Here is a 17,852-nt window from a genome sequence, read left to right as displayed (position 1 = left end):
CTCGCATCCAGGGCACAGGGGGCAATGAATGCGGTGGGGTCAGGCAGGATCTGGGGCCTTTCGGTCCTTTTATTGTAAAAAGCAACCAGAGAAAAAAGAAAAGAAGAAAAAAAAAAAAATGACAACATACAAAATGTGAAGAGGTGGTGCAGCGAGCAGAGCTGCGTGAACCCCAGCAGCACAGTGGGGCTGTGTGGCTGGCAGAGTCCCCTGGGATATGGGGTGGGCATCTCAACAGCCCCCAGGGATTCCAAAATCACCCAGGAGCTGGGGAGGAAGACCCCCCCCCACCCCAGGGGTTTGGGGACCAGTGGGGGGGTGATGGGTGCAGCTGGGAAGTGAATGCAGCAGCAGGGACCCCCTGCTCTGTGTTACTCAACCTCTACAGGGATGGGGTTCACCTGCCCCCCCACTTCGACCATCTGCTTCCTGCGTGCATCAGCAGGGGGTCGCGGTGGGGGGTTGCTGGGGGGCTGCTTGATGGTGTCCCCCATATGGGGCCGCTCCCGGGGCTTCTGCTCAATGGGTCGCCACTCCTCCCCACGCACAGCTGCCTGCAGGGCCAGTGGGGGATAGGGGGGGGAAAGGGGCAGTCAGTGGGGAAACCCTCTCCTTCAACCCCATCACCACCCCCTGCCCCCCCAGAGCAGCTCACCAGCAGGTAGATGCCACTGGCAATGCCCAGACAGACAGTGCCCAGGATGGTGGAAAGCAGGAAGCCAGCAGGGACGGCCAGCCTGAGAGCACAAGGGAAGGTGAAGGGGGTGGTTCAGGGTGCGCCCCCCATCCCCAACCCCACTCACGCTGCATGCAGGATGGCACGGATGTAGTAACTCCGGGTGAGCGGTCCAAACACCTTCAGCACTGCCGTCATGTACCTCTGGCCACTGTGGGGTAATATGCAGAGTCAGGGGGGGCACCCTGCCCTAAAGGACCCCCCCCCCAACACGTAGGAACCACAGTGCCACCCCATCACTCACCAGCGCTCCATGGTGGAGCCCTTCTGCCTCTTGCTGCGTGGGTACTCCAGCAGGCAGACGAAGGCACCTGCAGCACTGAGTTGAGGGGGGGGGGGGGGGAGTCAAGGAAAAGGGTGTTGGGAGCCAAGGGTAGGGGGTGAGATCCATAGGGAGTGGGGCAGAAATGTGGTCAAGGGTGGGGGTGAATTCTGTAGGGAAAGGGGCAGGAATGGAGCGATGTGGGGCCAAACAGTGGGAAGGAGATGTAGGACCCCCCTCCCCTCCCCTCCCCGCCTGCACAGGGTCAGGTGCCCCCTCCCACCCTGAGTCCCATAAGGATACATGGCGTACGCAGCGAAGTACCAGCCCTTGAACTGCCCAGCCACCGCCACGACTCCTCCGGTCAGCATGACTGCGGGACAGCGGGGACATGGCTGCCACCCCCGGCACCTCCAACGAGTGGGGACATCGGGGGACGCTCGGCGGTGGGACCCTCAGGAGCCCGAGCAGGGAACGGGGGGGGGTTTAACTCCCGGTAGTGGCATGGCGGGGGGACAGCGTGGGAGACCCACGGTGACACGATGGGGACGATAGACTCGTCAGCTCTTCCGCGTCCTCGTTGCCGCTCACTTCCTCCATCCCCGGGGGGGGGGGGTTGGGCCAAAACGGGCTGGAGGGGGGGGCGAGGGGAGCGGCTCGGGGGGGACGCAGCCAGGGGTCGCTGCGTGGGGCGAGGGCTCGAACCCCTCTCCATATCCCATCTCCACAGCCCCGCATCCTCAACCCCGCCTCCCTACCCCTTAAACCCCCTCCCCATATCCTCACCCCATCCCTGCATCCCCATCCCATATTCAGCCTTTCGACCCCCCTCCCCCTCATCACCCAGCCCTTTAACCCCGCACTCACTCAGCCCGGCCGCCAACGCCTGTTCGTTGGCCCACATGGCCCACTCGATCTGCCCCATGGCCCGGCTCCGCTCGGCTCAGCCCGACCCGGAAGGCAGCGGTGCAGCGGCGCAGCCGAACCCCTTCCCCTCCTTTGGCCACGCCCCCTTCTCGTAAACCACGCCCATAAATACGCTCCGACCACGCCCACTAATTACAAACCACGCCCGTTAACCACAGGCCACGCCCACCGAACACAAACCACGCCCCTTTTCGCGCAAGCCACGCCCCCGCAGCGCAGCGCCGGGCCAGAGCGGGACGAGGGGCGGTGCGGGGACACAGGATGACATGGGACAGGAGCAGCCCTGAGGGGGAACACAGAGCGACTCGGGTGGACCCCCGGTGGGACACAGGGCGTGCTGAGCTCCGGCAGGAGGCTGGCTGCAGGGGACAGCAGCACAGTGGACAGCAGGGGGAGGCAGGACAGCCCCCCGGCACCTCATGGCACACAGAACCCACAAACCTCAGAGCAGAGCTGCGGCTGGAAAACCTCTGTTATTTGGTTACAAAAGAGTAAAAACCAGGCAATGGGAGGGGACACGTCTGGGCCAGGATGGGTACAGCTGAGCACAGCACCTCACAGCCCCAAAGCAGGCACTGGGACGGTGGCTCCCTGCCTGTGTGCCCCCCCAAGGGCAGCCCCTGCTTGGCATCCCTGCTGTCCCCGGTGGTGTCCCCATCATAGCGTCCCCATCACAGAGTCCCCCATTCTCAGGCAGAGCGGCACGGCAGCCCATCAGGGCCCAGCAGGTGCTGGCTGGGGTCATCCAGGAGCTGTGGGCCAGGGCCAGGCTGTGGGGACAGGAGACGTGTTAGGGGACAGAAGGGAGCAGTAGGGTCGGAGCCCTGTCCCCCCCCATACCTTGGTGTGCAGGATGTAGCGAATGGCCCCTGGCACTGGATCCACCACCACGGCTGACACCAGCTCCTCTGGCAGCACCGCCGTGCCAACGGGCCGGCCTCGAAGGAACCTGCAGCAGGGATGGCACTTAGGTGTCCCCAACCCCATCCCATGTCCCCGTCCCATGGTTCCATCCCCATTCCCATCCCACCAGTCCCTATCCACATCTCCACCCCCATCCCTCCAGTCCCCATCTCCCTCCCTATCGCCATCCCCCCAGTGCCTACACCCATTTCCATACCCATTCCCACCCCACCTTTTCCCAACCCCAACCCCATTCCCATCCCACCGGTCCCAAATGACAACACCCTTACTGGTCCCCATTGGAGCTGGGTGGGAAGCTGCGCCTCACCACCTCCACGAACTCATCCACGGTGTCCTCCAGCATGAAGATGACAGCGTTGGGGCCAGCATCGAAGGTGTAGGCCACCTGGGGACGGGGACACAGTGAGAGGTGCACAGTGCCAGCAGGACGGGGCCGCGGGGGGGCTGCCCTACCTTGGTGCGCCCATGGTGGGCGTTGAAGCGGTGTGCCAGGGCGATGATGCGCTGCGAGATGTCATTGAGGTAGAAGATGGGAGGGAAGGTGTCAAGGCAGGTGGCGTGGAACTGATTGCTGTCCTGCATGGTCAGCTGCCCAAAGGCCTCAAAGTCCCGATCCTGGATGCAGCGCGCCATGCGGGTCATGCGCTCCGGCACCACCACCTCAGCACGGTACTATGGGGAGAGCACCAGGGGGGGTCATCTCACAGATCCCATGGGATTTGCTTCCCCACAGCTCCTCCCCACCCTCCCCCCCCCAGAATACCATGGCCCCATTGCACTCAACCATTAGAGGAGACTTCTAAGATCTACGCCCACTGACCGTGTCCCCATGTGCCACGTCTGTACAGTTCTGGGACACCCCCAGGGATGGGACTGCCCCACCTCCCCAGGCAGCCTGTGCTGGTCATCATCAAACATCCAACCCACCTTCAGCAGGGGGCTGGTGTCCACGCTGGTCTGCATCCCCGCCGTGCTGCCCACCGCCTTCTTCTCCCCACTGACCTGCACGAGACCACAGGATGTGGGCATCCTACAAGGGCCAGCTCCCAGCCCCAACAGCAATTCCCATCCCTCACCACCAGCACAAGGACGCTCAGCTCCGGCCAGTGTGTCTCAGGTGCCAGCTGCTGTGCCACGCTGTCCCTGCCGTCTGGCCGCTCCCCACGGTGCCACTGCACGAAGCCCCCCAGCATACTGCGGCATGCACTGCCCGACCCACGCCGTGCCACCTCCGACAGCTCACCCTCCACACCGTACAGCCGTGCCAGTGCTGTAACTGCAGGGATAACATTGCTGTGCTCACGCTGTCCCCATCACCCCGCCCTCCACCCCCCGCTGTCCCCCATACCCACCCAGGCAGGCATAACCAGCAGCTGAGGATGCCAACCCGGCAGCAGTGGGGAAGTTGTTCTCGGAGGCGACGTGCACTTTGTAGGAGAGGCTGAGTGGGGCTGCAGCATCGTCACCGCGTCTCTTGCGGGCCAAGCGCCTCACTGTGCCGGGATGGGGTTACAGGGAAGCACAGGACACGTGGCTCTGTGCCCCCACCCCAGCACAGCTCACCTTCCCGCAGGCAGGCCTGCAGCCGGGGCTGCCCCGCATCCACCTCCTCCCCATTCAGCCACAGGCGGTCCTCGGTGAAGTCACGGCACGCGGCGGCTGTGGTGGTGGTCCTCAGCTGGATGGGATGGCGCTGAGCTCGGGGACATGCAGCCCCGGAGATGGGGAGGGGGATATCGGATCCCCCAGGGCTGGAGGTGGGCACACAGCCCTGCACTAACCTGGTCCTGGTGCAGCGTCACGCTGAGTGAGGAGTTGATGGGCAGGATGAGGTCGGTGTCACGCTTACCCCCTGCGAGAGATGTGGAGAGGTACAGCAATGCTTGGCACGGCACAGTGCCACTGTGCACAGCACGGCGCTGCATGGCATGGCATGGCACCACTTGGCATGGCGTGGCACTGCTTGCTGCCCATCAGCACAGCCTGGCACAGCATGCCATACTGCTTGGATCGGCACCACACAGCACGGCACTGCACGGCACGGCTTGGCACAGCACGGCACTGCTTGTGATGGGCATGGCACAGCTCAGCACAGCATGGCACTGCCTGGCACGGCTCGGCACTTAGCACAGCAAAACCCGGCACGGCACATCACGACCCCGCACCCCCCGCCCGCACTCACAGTATTTGATGACGGCGATGTTGACGGGCGCTGTGCAGGTGACCCGCGCCGTGCCCCGTTCCGCCGCCATGCTTCCGCACACCGCCGCCGCCACGCCCCGCCCAGCCGCTCGCGCGTGCGAGTCCCGCCACGCCATTGGCTGGAGGCATAGCGGCCGGGGCCGGAAGACCAATAGCAGAGATCGGACCACGGGGCGGTCCCGCCCCATCCCGCCCATTGATGGAGCAGAGCGAAGGCGTGAAGGGGGCGGGGCCAACGTCGTGCCGTGTGGGCAGCGCGCATGCGCGGAGATGGGCTGTGCTGGGGGTCCGTGCTCGCAGTGCCCCTATCCCGGTGCCCCCAGCACCCCACTGCCCACCCAGAGCCCACAATAACCCCGCTATACACCCCCAGTGCCAACGCTCCCAGTTTCCCCAGTGCTCCCAGCACACCAGCCTGACAAGCCCCTATTCCCCCTTTGGCAGCCGAGATCCACTCCCCCCCCCAGTATCCCCTCACTCCCGTGGGGTGTTTTTGCCCCTCGTCCCTGTGCCTGGAGGTGGGCACACGCCTGGTATGTGGATTACACTGCTGGGGTGGGCCCAAAAGCCCCCACCAGAGGCTGAGGGAGCAGCCCATAGGGAGTATTTCGGGTGACCCCCCCCCAATGGGTGCTGGCAGGTGCAGCGGGGGCCACCCCAGCCTCTGAGTGCCCCCCCCCCCAGAGCTTTACAAGCATTTTCCATGGGCGAGAGGAGGCACACGGCTATTTTGGGGTGTGGAATCCTTTCCCCGCCACAGGGACAGGTGGGGACTGGATTTAGCCCAGCGGGGCAGCAAACAGCACACGGGGAGGAGCGTGTGGCACCCCTCTGCTGACATCCCCCAAAATGCCCCCAGGGCTCCCCACCAGGGTGACACCATGGGGCACCACTACCATGCTGGGGATGCTCAGTTATTGGTGGCATCCCTGGGGTACAAATCCTACAGGAGCACCCAGGCTAGAAGTCTCCTCAGCAAGCAGGGCTAAGACCCGAGGGACAGCCAGCTCCAGCCCCTGGGACCCCACAGCCAGCAGGGCACAGCCAGGGGAGCCATGGCACTGTGCTTGGGTTACAGCTGAGCTCAGTAAAACCCAATATCCCTGCTCTTCTTTATAGGGCTTCCCACCCAAAAGCGGCCAGGAGTAGCACAGACCCCCCTCAGCCCTGGCTTGGGGGCATGAGGGCAGCTTGGCTCCATCCATGGGGACACAGCGGTGAGCAGGGCAGGGGATGTGGGATGGGGATGAGGATGCACTGCATCAGAAAGGGACATCTCCCTGCTGACAGCCGTGGGGCTCAGCTCCACCTTTAAGAGCCTGAAGCCCCAAAACCCTCTATGGTGCAGAAACTGAGGGAGGACACTCAGCCTCAGGGTGTCTGAACTGCAAAAAGAGGCTGAGCAGAGCCAGCACTGCGTCCCCAGGGAACCCCATAGAGGCACGGAGCCAGGACACCCGGAGCAGGAACACCCATCACACTGCCCTGGCTCACACCCAGCAGCGCTTTTGGGACAGCACGCTCAGCGTGTGCCAGGACACACTGCCAGGACTGGGCAGAGGTGGCCACGGGGCTCCCGTGGGGTCTGGTGATGTCACAGCACGGCCAAATCCCTCCATGAATGGCAGGAGTTGATGACTCAGGGGACAGGGAAGGATTTTGGCCCCGGTGCCACCCCCTCCTGCTCCCCACTTGGACACCCTGTGGGGCACAGACTGCAGTCGAGGCCGCCCATGGATGAAACTGCCTTTATTGAGAAAAAATGGTTTGCTACAAATACGTCGTCGTATTTTTATAATTATTATTGTTATTATTCTTTTCTTCTTTTTCAAAAAACGGTATGTCTCGTTAAAAGTTCTACTCGTTATGCAAAAAGTCAGGGTAACATGGACGAGCACGGCTGGCAGCACAGCAGGATTCCCAACCCCACACCAAGGGGTGCAAGAGGCAGGAGCTGCCCGCGCTGCCTTAAAGTGCTTTACAAAAGCAGCTACTGCTGCCCCTGCTCCAACACTGCCGGGGCAAAAAGGAGGAAGAGGAGGAGGAAGAGGAGGAGGAAGGAGACAGAGGCATTAAAAGCACTGTCCCAGATCACCCAAGGCAGGCAGAGAGAGCTCCAATGGAGGGCTGCATGAGGCAGAGCCCTCTAAGCAGGAACCTGGGGGTCCCAGACAAGGAGGGGACAGGGAAACCCAACTAGGTTCCTCTCTGATGTCCCTGCTCCAGTGGGAGCAGGTAAAGCCCCTGGGCTGGACACGTGGCAAGGGGACAGTGATGGGTAGGGAAGACACCGCTGCTTCCCACTAACCCTGGCTGCACAGAGGGAGCAGAGCAGCCCCCAGCCCTTACCCCCTGCCTGGGGGCTGCCAGAAGCACAGGGGAGACCCCGGCCCCCAGAACACTTGGTACTACTTGAAGTAAAAAGACAGTATTGCTAGAGCACAGCTGGAAGGAGCCAGGACTCAGGCAACCCACAAAAGGATGCTTCTCTGAGTGTGGGGATGCAGGCAGCAGCCCAGCCCCACGGGCATAGGTACAGCCCCAGAGCAGAGCAGTGGCACATCCCAGCAGCACGCTGTCCTTTGGCATAGCTTTGGGCCAGCCCTGGATGGGACTGTGGGGGCAAAGCTTGGGGTCCAACTCGGAGAGACTCCTTGGGACCTCCTCCAGCACACAGTGGGGCTGCTGCCCTCTGCAGCACTCTTCCCAAAGCCACCTCCAAAGCCCTGCTGGGAAGCAGGTGTCAACTCGCTGCCTCCACTTGGTAAACCTGGGCCAGCCCCCTTGCTGGTGTGAGCCCAGAGGGTGGCAGGGCACCAACACGCAGCTCTTCTCCTCCAGCTGCTGGCAACTCATTACGTGGGAAGGGAATTAAGCTGCACAGGGCCATGGCTGTGCCAGGCAGATCTCCCTTCCACTCACACTCAGCTGAGCAGAGCAGACAGCACAGGGCAGGGAGGAAGGGGACGGTGGGGCACAGAGACCCGCTGGCCTGGGCAGGGCTGCAAGGCAAAAGGGAAGGGGACAAAGAGCTGCACCTTCTGCCCCAACACTGCGTGGCATGGGAGCACAGCACGTGCCCTGCAGCTGATTTCTGCCTGTCCAGTACAAGGAGCTATGGAGCTTCACTCAGAGCAGCAACTGCCCACTTGAGAGAGGCATCCTGAAGTCTCCTGGTTCAGGGGACCAGATGCTGTGCATTAGGGCTGGCATTCTGCACAGCCACCAAGGGCAGACATCCCCACACAACCCAGCTGCTCTGCACTGAGCACCAGCTGGCAGCACCAAACCCTCTTGCTTCCTCACCACACACCCAAATGCAAGCTGCCCCTCCGGGTCACAGCCAGCAGTGCCACGCAGCCAGCTCTGCCTGCAAGGATTAACAGTGCCACTGCAGGAGCACAAAGCCTCCTAGGGAAATCCTCCCCTGCCATGCCAAAGGGTTACAGCAACGCCGTGGGTTTGGAGGAAAATCCAAACTTGGGCAATTTCCAGCAGAGCTTTTTGCAAGCCCAGCCTGGTGGGCTGCACCCTTTGCTCCCAGCCCAGCACTCAAACACTGCTTGCTGTTTAATTACAAGCATCTGAGAGAGAGAACTGTGGGCAGAGAGGAAGGAAGCCCACTCACAGCTCAGAGAAGCTGCACCCAGCAGGAACCCGAGGAGCCCAGCAACGCAGCCAACAGCCCAGGGATCACAGCCACGCGACAAAGGGGCTGCTTGTCCTCCCAAAGGTCCTTTTTGAAGCAGAGCTGTGGGGCTGGCCGTGCTCTGACCAACACAGCACTGCGCTGACACGGCCTCATCGCTGCCTGCAGAGAAAAGCTGACAGCAGAAGGGGACAGAACAGGTTGGAGAGAAGAGAGGAGGAAGCCCAGCTGCTCACGTGGCTCAGCAGAGTCCCAGCTGCAGGCCCAGGGTCCAGCTCTTCCCTCCCACCCCCATTTCAAATCCACAGCACGTTCGTTTGGTTGGTTTCTTTTTGTTGCTTTGTTAAAAAATATACTTTCTTCATAATGTCCCATAAAAATACTCTGGTCCCCAGTGACGGATATTGCGGTGTGAAGAGTAACAGCTTCTGTTCCTGCTCTATAAAACGTGGAAAAGGCGTCACGCCGCTTCATGTAGAAAAACAGAACGCAGTATTACAAGAGCTGGTACAAAAGGAGGGAGGTGGGAGTCGCACTGGGACAGTCCACAGCTCCAAGGTGGGCACAGCAGGCCTGCAGTCTCGCTCTGGGATTCAGCCCTGCTGCTTTTGGGCTGGGCTGTGTGGCAGCAGGGAGAGGAGGCAGCTCCCAACTGCAGCGTGGGGGGGGGACGACAGAGAGACATCTCCAGAAATAACCTCGTGGGGTTTAAAAAGGAACAAAACCACTCTGTGCTGCTTTCTTCCTTTTCCAAAAACAAAACCAAAACCTCAAAAGGACGTGGATGGTTGCAGTTTGAAACGAGGGCATTTCTGCATAAAACGCAACGTAGTTTTACGTACCTATCAAATTGCAACAAAGAGCATGAAGACCAATGGTGCCAAAAAGCATCTAATAATAAATAGATCTGGATACAGGTATACACTCCGTGTACGGATATGAAATGCCTAACTGAGGAACGGTCCCCTGTCCTCTCTCCTCCCAGCAGCGGACGGCTCTGCTCACTCACCAGTCCAGAGTGATGCTGAGGCATCTGCCCCTTCTTCGTGGTGGTGGGATCTGCCCAGAGAGGTGAGGGAAGAGAGGCCGTGATTCTCAGGGGGCAACGAGTTCCATGCCTTCCCCAGCAGGAAGGTCGAGTGTGCAAAAAGGGGTGTGAGGTGGGATCCGAAGCAAAGCTCCACGGCAGCCCTCAGTTCTCAGAGAGTGACAGAGCCAGAGCAGCCTGCAGCGCTGCCTCCTCGTCGATGTTATAGTCCTACAAACAGAGAATGGATGGTCAGCAAGGCAGTGGTGTGAGGCTGTGCTGCCCTGCCTTTGCGTCGCAGTCCCTCTCCTGCCTAGGTTGAGACTCCTGACATCACCCCTGCTTTCAGAGCTGGCAGCAGGCAGGGATGAAACTGGCCATGGTTTCCCAGATGGGCTCCAGGGAAAGCTGTCTTGCAATGCTACACGCTTCTCCAGCACTCCAGTCAGTAACCCCTTCCTGGGCTGGGGATGTTTCTCTGCAAATAGTTGCAGGGAGGTCCAGGCAACAAAGTTAGGATGCTAATAAAACCATCTGCTAGTCCCTGTGAGCACAGCTGCACAGTCACACTCCTACGCCCTGCTCAGATGGTCTGCAGCCCCCCAAGGAACGTCCCCCTGTGCTGTAGCCAGACCTTCCAGGCTGCAGGCTGGGCTGCTCCTCGCCCTCTCCTCGTGTTTCCCCACGTGAAGCCTTGAAGAAAAGGGCTTTTGTATTACAGTCCCTCAGGGGAAGAGTTTAATGGAGCACATGGAAATAAACAAACCATCTTCATGGGGAGGGATAACATTTCTCTCTGCTGCACTTGGGGTGACTTTTGCCTTAGTGTGTGTCTAACAAGGCCCAGTGTGAACACCCAGAAGCTCTCCCAAGTGGGGCTATGTGTGCTGCATGCATCCCACAAAGCCCAAAGGAGAAACTTTCCCCTTGCACCCCTCAATGTGCTGCAAACCAGGACAGGCAAATCCTGGCAGGCAAGAAGGGCTGGATTTGTCACCCAGACACTCAGTGTGGGACACAGGGAAGATGATTCTGTTCTGGCTCACAGCCATACTCACCACAAAGGTGTCGTAGGAGAACTTGTGCCGGTGCAGGAGGTGCTGCAGGAAGTTTGCACTCTTGTAGCTGGGGTCCCCCCAGGGCATGGCTGAGCAGACAGGGCACACCTGCAGCAGGCAGGGACAGGACAGCTGTGAGATGTGGGCACTGAGCCGCCTCCAGCTCTCCTGGGGGGCATCAGGGAGCTGCTGCAGCCATGGCACGAGAGAAGTGAGCAGTGTCCTTCTGTCTGGGGTTGGGTATCCACTGCAGTGGGTATGCCAAGTGCCTCTGCTCTGCACACAAAGCTGCTGGCACGTAGCCCAGACTGCTTTTAGCTTGCTGACTAGTTAAATGTGTACATGAGCACCTTTCAGATGATGCCAGAGCTGCGAGTTCCCCACACCTCAGTCAAATCAACAGCAAGAGAGAGAGCAAATCCAGCACCAGCTCGGTCATGAGCACAGTGAGACAAAGGCAGCTCGCTCTAGAGAGCCTCTAACAAAGCCAGCAGGGGCTGCTGTGAATCTAGTCATATTCCCAGCATTACCCACCCAGAACCAGCCTTGCTCACCACTTTGTTGGGGTCATTGCGGTGATTCTCCATGCAGTGCTTCACCAGTTCCTGCTGGTCCAGATTCCGGGCCCCACAATATGGGCACACAAACGTTGAGCGATTGGGAATATTGCTAAAGAGAATGAGAACACGCTCAGAGCCCTGCCAAGTGTCTGCATCAACTTCTTCCAAACGCACCCAGCCACCTCTGCTGCTGCCTGTTCTGCTGTGTCCCACCTGCCCATGGTAAAGCCAAACCAGCCTGTTCCCAGCCCAGCCATGAGCTCAGCCACCCTGATCTGCTCAGTCCCTTCTCGCTGGCTGAAACACGGAGCAGTGCCAGGGCTGCAGATGCCACCAGGATAAGCATGCTGATGTTTGTGGTTGTGAACAGCCCGGGAGAACGAGCAAACAAAACCCGTGTTTGGATTTTAGAGCTTCTAAGTGTGAAGCTGGATGGTGAAGACGGATGAGAGCGTCTGTGCAATCTGCATTTTTCTATGTGATGCATGACAGTACCTGGGGATAGGCTGGGATGTGGGGACAACTGGGACAAACTTGGGGCAGTTGGCCATCTGCTCCTGCACCTTTGCACAAGACGAGACGTGAGACCGCATTTTTGCTAGGGTCACCTGGAGAAGGAGAGGAGAAACATTCCCAGAGGCTGCAGGAACACATTCACCTGTCAGACAAAGCACCAGAGCCACCGGTGTGGTAGAGGAAAGCAGTTTTCACCACGCTTTGGCCAATCAACAGCAGAGCAAACCGAGGTTACACGCAAAAAGTCAGGCTGGCTGCACTACTGCAGCACTAGCTCCAATTTCCTTTGCAAAAGAGGAACTGTTGACATGCATAGCCCTGAACTGCTCTGCCACCATGACAGCAGTTTGTTTCAGGGTGACACACAGGCAGCTACAGGGAAATCCCCACTGTCAGGGGAAGGCAGAAAGCAACCAGCACAGCCTGTGGAGGTGCACCACGAATCACAGCCTTACAGCCGGTCCAGAAGCACCCCATGCCCAACTGCTGGGCTGGGCCATGCTTTACCTTCTTGCTGCAGCCTCTGCAGGGAGCCTTGTAGGATGAGAGCTGCTTCTCCACACTGGAAGCCTTCTCTACCTTCTTGGGGTCGAAGGGCATGCGGCAGAGCGGGCAGAGCGGGGATGGCACCTGGAGGCAGGGCTGCAGGCACTCCCCACAGAACCTGGGGGCAAAGAGAGCAGCAGGAGTGAAACCTCAGCCCCAGGGCAGGACACGGGGCTGCTGGGCACCTCAGGCAGCCCCAAAACCTAGCAAGCAGCATCCTCATGGGGCAGCGTGGGAAATGGTGAGGGGGAGTGAGGCACAGCTCAATCCCCAAAAGAGCTGCTTGCCCTTCAAACATCATTCCTTGCACGTGCCATAGGGCTCCACACACGTGTGCCTGCTGCTTGGAGACTCACGGCTGGGAGCAGCGAGCAGCCGGCCCAGATTTGAGCAGAGCCAAACAATAATGGGCGCTGAGCGCTCAAGCTGCAAGGAACAAAGCAAGCATGCAAGCTCAAGCATTAGAGCCCAGCTCACCTCCTCTCAAGGTCTTTACGTTGGCAGCACAAAGGAAGCCCACGCAGCCACACGGAGGGGAGGGCTGAGCACCGTGCCACCTCCTGTCCTCTTCCTGCAACCCCCTGGCACTCAGACGTGGTCACTTAAAGTGCCACAGCATCCCCATCTGCTACCCAGCTCATGTCACTCCGCAGCTGTGCTGGCAGCTGGCACAGCCCCTATCTCACACACTGCCTCTCCACATGACAGCAGCAAAGCCTGCAGGGATGTCACTGTCGGGGGTTCCCAGGTGGCAGCTTGGCACACTTAGAAGGGCCAGTGCTGCGGAGGAGCCACGTGCACTGCAGATGAGAAGGGAAAACACCATATGGGGGTCCTCTGCTCCAGTTCCCTTCCAACCCCCTGCAGCACCCTCAGCCTCAAGCACACCAAGAGCTGCCACAGCCATGGGAGAAAATCCCCAAAAGCTGCTCAGAGGTGGCACTGACACACTGTGCTGCCAAGGGGACCCAGTGCACTCCCAGGGGTGTCAGTGGGGATTTCTAACCTGAAACCCCAATTGGAAAAGCCAGGGAGAGGAGTCAGCTTTGGGGAGGAACAGCAGGACTCGGTGTGGGCACAGGATGGGATGGGGGCACCAGTACCAGCTGGAGTGCAGGATGGGGCCTTGATGTGGAGATGCTGTGGTTGCCCTATCCCTGGAGGCATTCAGTTTGGATGGGACCCAGTGCAGCCTCACCTGGTTCCTGATTTAGCTGTTGGCAACCCCAGCCACGACAGGAGCTTGGAAACGGATAATCTTTGAGGTCCCATCCAACCCAACCATTCTGTGACTGTATCGTGTGAGGCAGGAGATGGGACGGGGGCTGGTACTGGGTGTGCTGTGGGATGAGGGTCCTGGGTTGGAGGTCCCTGTTCCAGGTAAGGCACGGGATGGCACGGCACGGGATGGCACGGCACGGGATGGCACGGCACGGGATGGCACGGCACGGGATGGCACGGCACGGGATGGCACGGCACGGGATGGCACGGCACGGCACGGGATGGCACGGTACGGCGGTCCCGGTGCCACCAAGGCTGTGGGACGGCAGGCAGGGCATGGGGCGTGTTGCAAGATGGACTGACAGCCCGGTTCTGGCCTGGCAGCGGGATGTGGGTCCCGGTTCTGGGGGCCCTCCTCACGCACCGCCACCCGCCCCAGGCCCACCGCCCACACCGACCCCCTCAGCCCCCCCTACCGCCGCCGCCCCCGCTCACGTGTGGCCGCAGCCCGCGATGCCGACGGCGCGGTGGAAGACCTCCAGGCAGATGGGGCAGCTGAACTGCGCCTCCAGCGCCTCGGCCGCGGGGCCGCCGGGGGGCGGTGGGCGGGGGGGGCCGGGGCCCGGGGCCTGGGGGCGCTGCGCCGCCGCTACCAGCAGGCTGCGGAACATGGCGGCGGCGGGCGTAGGGATGGCGTGACGTCGCCGTGCGTCCTGACGTCGCCGTGCGTCGTGACGTCATCACCGCGCGCCGGCGGAGGAGGGAGGGGGAGCGGAGCGGAGCGGAGGTGCCATGTGTGAATCATCGGGGCGGTGCGGAGGGTGCGGGGAAGCGCCGGTGCGGCGCCGCGCTGCCCCCGCTTGCAGGTGGGAGTGGGACGTCGCGAGAGATCCGTCCCCGGGGCCGTGCCCCGCTTCGGGAGGGGATCGGTGACGGCTTCGTTCCCCGCAGCCACCCGCGGCCGTGCGTGAAGTGCGGGGATGGCCCCGCCGCCGTCGTCATCCGAATCGGGGATGCGTTTTGTCGGTGAGGGGACCGGGATGCTGGGGTGTGGGGACGGCGGGGCGTGGGGATGTGTGGTTCAGGGGTGTGGGGTTGGGAGACGTCAGGGCTTGGGGATGTCAGCGCTTGGGGACTTTGGGTTCTGGGGAGATCGCGGCTCTGGGTTATGGGGGCATCAGGCTTGGGGACGCGAGGCTCTGAGATGTCTGGGGATATTGGGTTTGGTGACATCCAGGAATAGGGACATCACATCCTGGGGACATTAAGGCATGGAGATTGTGATTCAGGGCCAGGGGATGCTGCAGCTTGGGGATGTGGTTTGGTGTCATGGGGTTGAGAAACATCAGGGCTCTGGGGTGGAGGGCACGGGGACAGCACAGATTGGAGACATTGGTCATCAGGACACAGAGACGTGGGGCTCTGGGATATAGAGAACTCAGGGGTGTAGGGCTTAGAGATGTCAGGTCTGGGGACATTGGGTTTTGTAATGTCCAAGAATGGGGACATCACAGCTTGGGAACATCAGCACTTAGAGATAAGACCTTGTAGACGTGGGGCTTGAGGACACTGGATGTCAGAGACACCAAGGCCCGGGCACAGCAGTGCTTGGAGACAGGGGTGCTCAGGGCTGCCTGTCTGTCTGCAGCTCCTGTTTCCGTGAGTACTTTGTGCACAAGTTCCGTGCCATGCTGGGCAAGAACCGCGTCATCTTCCCAGGAGAAAAGGTACTGGGGACACGTGGGGTGGGGGGGATGTGGTGCTGGGGGCACTGCACTGAGGCCGCTGACTGTCCCTGCTGTCCCTGCAGGTTCTGCTGGCACTGTCGGGCGGGATGGCCTCCAGTGCCATGCTGCGACAGGTGCAGGAGGTGAGTATAGGGGGCTTGGGGGACGTGGGGCACAGCTTAGCCTGCTTACCCCATTGCTGTGCCAGGGGCTGAGCCGTGAGACGGCCAAGCGGCTGCGCTTCGTGCCTGGCCTCATCTACATCGACGGTAAGGCACGTCCCATCCCTGCTGCTCGTGCATCTCCCTGTGACCTGTCCCCATCCCTCCTTCCCATTCCTGTTGTGGGGCTGTGATACCCCGGGGTCTGCTCCCCTGCTCCAGCTGCTGCCACTGTGCCCACAGAGGGAGCGGTGTGCGGGCAGAGCCTGGTGCAACGGGAGCAAACTCTGACCTGCATGGAGGCCTTGCTGCAGGAAACCGGCTTCCCCTACTACCTGGCCTCCCTGGAGCAGGTGGGGACAGGATGGGGCTGGGGAGCACGATGTGGGGAGATGTGTCTGCCTGCACACAGCTCCCTATCTGTCCACAGGCCTTGGAGCTGCCTGGCTCAATCCTGCAGCGGGGCCCTGGTGGGGACAGTGAGCCAAGCCCTTCTTACAAGGCGGCTGTAGAGGGTTTCATCCAGCAGCAGCGGCAGGAGGAGGCCGGTGGGGATGGTGGCACCTCGCCCACGGGGTTCAGCACCCAGGATGGTCCCACAGGGGACTCCCACGCCTGCCTGCCTGCAGCTGCCCGCACTGAGGAGCTGCTGCGGCTCTTTGATGCAGCAGAGACGCTGACGGCAAAGGAGGAGCTGCTGCAGATGCTGCGGTGAGGGACTCCTCCTGCCCAGCGAGCACATGGCATGGCCCTGTGGGTCTGAGCCAGTGTCACTGTGTCCCCAGGAGCCACCTCCTCCTGCACACTGCCCGCACGCGGGGTTACACCAAGGTGATGACAGGCGAGAGCTGCACCCGTGTGGCCATCAAGCTGCTCACCAATCTGGCACTGGGACGCGGCGCCTTCCTCGCTGTGGACACAGTGAGTGCCATCCCTGCCTGGGAGGGGGACACGATCCAAGCACTGCACTGTTCCTAGGATTATCCCCAGCTTGGTGGCAGTATCTCAGCAGACTCCTCCTCATCTGCAGGGCTTTGTGGACAGCCGACACGGTGACGTGACAGTGGTGCGTCCCATGCGGGACTACACGGCCAAGGAGATTGCATTCTACAACCACTTCTTTGGCGTCCCCACCATCATCACACCACCCCTCCACGCCAAGGTAGGGGTGCCCCCGTTTCCCCACTTCCAGCCAGACTGAGCTGTGGGCCTCCCTCCATCCTGCCCCTCTCTATTTCCCCTGCAGCGCCGAGAGAAGACCAGCATCCACCGCCTGATGGAGAACTTCCTGCTGGGGTTGCAGGTGGATTTCCCCTCCACCATCAGCACCGTGTACCGGTACAGCACCTGAGGGCAGGGTGGTTGGGGGCAGGCAGTGAGGTGCCGCTGCTCATCCCCTCTTTACATCTGCAGAACAGGTGAGAAGCTGAGCGTGGCTCCAGCAGAAGCAAACAGCGAAGTGCAGCGCTGCCTGCTCTGCCTCTGCGCCCTGGACATCGCTGGGGGTGAGTGGCACTAGGGGGGGGGATTCACTGAGGTGACAGCGTGTGCCGAGTGTGTGACTGTCCCTTGGTTCTTGCAGAGGAGGAGCTGGCCTTAGAGCCCACGCTGGTGAAGGAGGAGACAGGGAACGGGTGAGCAGTAGGATGCTCTCCAGCATGGGGGACGTGGAGACACCAGAGGCAGCAGCAGGGACATTGTCACTGCTCCGTCCCTTCTCCCTGCAGGGCTGAGAGCAGAGCTGCCTTCATCCCACTGCTGTGCTACGGCTGCCGCCTGACGTTCAAGGAAATGGTAAGGATTTGAGGTGGCTCTCCAGGAATTGGGGACAGGGCTCAGTGTCCCCACTGTCCCCTCTCTTGCAGGGCCCCCCAGCCACGCTGCCACCCTACGTGCGCACCGAAGCTCAGCGCAGGAACTGCAGGTAGGGGACAAGCTGGGGAGGTCCCTTCCCTGCGGGCTGAGGGCAGTGCAGCCAGCAGGGCCCCCTGGTCTGTCCTTCACAGGGCTCTGATGAAGCAGCAGATCCAGGAATTCCTGCTGGAGGATGAGGAAGAGGAACCTGGCGGGAGCTGACAGTGCAGGGCACAGCTGTGGGGCACAGGGCCCTGTCACTGTGGGGCAGGAGGGTCCTATTAGGGTGAGGGAATCTGGAGTCACTGGGCCACCTGTGGTGATACTTGGCATGCAGGCAGCTGCTTTTACACCAGATTCAAATGATCCAGTACCAGCAGGGGGTCAGGGGAGACCCCCCTCCAAGTGCCCATGCAGGGGGTGCTGATACCCACAGGCATCACATCCCTGCTCCCGCCCCACCGCTGGGGAAGCTGGGGTGG

General features: G+C 61.1%; 4 protein-coding genes across 6 annotated transcripts; 1 reads left to right on the top strand and 3 right to left on the bottom strand.

The window, feature by feature from the left end:
- Positions 1–44: 44 nt before the first annotated feature.
- LOC125699383 (cytochrome b-245 light chain) lies at positions 45–2,037 on the bottom strand. The gene is made up of 6 exons (XM_048958893.1): positions 1,866–2,037; positions 1,302–1,371; positions 981–1,055; positions 804–887; positions 656–737; positions 45–554 (listed from the first exon to the last, which is right to left on the bottom strand). Exons 1-6 carry the CDS (start codon positions 1,921–1,923, stop codon positions 372–374), a joined length of 552 nt encoding a protein of 183 aa, XP_048814850.1. The 5' UTR covers positions 1,924–2,037; the 3' UTR covers positions 45–371.
- A 374-nt stretch (positions 2,038–2,411) lies between these two features.
- Positions 2,412–5,128, bottom strand: MVD (mevalonate diphosphate decarboxylase). The gene is made up of 10 exons (XM_048958892.1): positions 5,032–5,128; positions 4,631–4,701; positions 4,413–4,527; positions 4,202–4,342; positions 3,926–4,125; positions 3,777–3,851; positions 3,303–3,521; positions 3,119–3,234; positions 2,766–2,874; positions 2,412–2,695 (listed from the first exon to the last, which is right to left on the bottom strand). Exons 1-10 carry the CDS (start codon positions 5,099–5,101, stop codon positions 2,615–2,617), a joined length of 1,197 nt encoding a protein of 398 aa, XP_048814849.1. The 5' UTR covers positions 5,102–5,128; the 3' UTR covers positions 2,412–2,614.
- A 4,437-nt stretch (positions 5,129–9,565) lies between these two features.
- On the bottom strand, positions 9,566–14,299 carry RNF166 (ring finger protein 166). Of its 3 annotated transcripts, none has more exons than XM_048958868.1 (6): positions 14,124–14,299; positions 12,369–12,525; positions 11,841–11,953; positions 11,340–11,454; positions 10,786–10,893; positions 9,566–9,958 (listed from the first exon to the last, which is right to left on the bottom strand). In XM_048958868.1, the coding sequence occupies exons 1-6, from the start codon at positions 14,297–14,299 to the stop codon at positions 9,893–9,895; spliced, it is 735 nt and encodes a 244-aa protein (XP_048814825.1). In that variant the 3' UTR covers positions 9,566–9,892. The 3 variants fall into 3 exon arrangements, with proteins under 3 accessions (XP_048814825.1, XP_048814826.1, XP_048814828.1); XM_048958869.1 differs by lacking the exon at positions 14,124–14,299 and adding an exon at positions 13,606–13,833; XM_048958871.1 differs by lacking the exon at positions 14,124–14,299 and adding an exon at positions 12,885–13,582.
- An 86-nt stretch (positions 14,300–14,385) lies between these two features.
- On the top strand, positions 14,386–17,634 carry CTU2 (cytosolic thiouridylase subunit 2). The gene is made up of 15 exons (XM_048958810.1): positions 14,386–14,494; positions 14,580–14,654; positions 15,277–15,355; positions 15,439–15,498; positions 15,564–15,624; positions 15,760–15,869; positions 15,947–16,227; positions 16,302–16,437; positions 16,547–16,678; positions 16,763–16,854; positions 16,930–17,021; positions 17,099–17,150; positions 17,244–17,310; positions 17,382–17,440; positions 17,523–17,634. The coding sequence occupies exons 1-15, from the start codon at positions 14,421–14,423 to the stop codon at positions 17,590–17,592; spliced, it is 1,440 nt and encodes a 479-aa protein (XP_048814767.1). The 5' UTR covers positions 14,386–14,420; the 3' UTR covers positions 17,593–17,634.
- The last annotated feature ends 218 nt before the right edge of the window (positions 17,635–17,852 follow it).

This window comes from Lagopus muta, chromosome 12, assembly GCF_023343835.1.
Source record: "Lagopus muta isolate bLagMut1 chromosome 12, bLagMut1 primary, whole genome shotgun sequence".
NCBI lineage: Eukaryota > Metazoa > Chordata > Aves > Galliformes > Phasianidae > Lagopus > Lagopus muta.
Note: the sequence above shows the minus strand (reverse complement) of the source record. Positions and strands in the feature narration are given on the sequence as shown.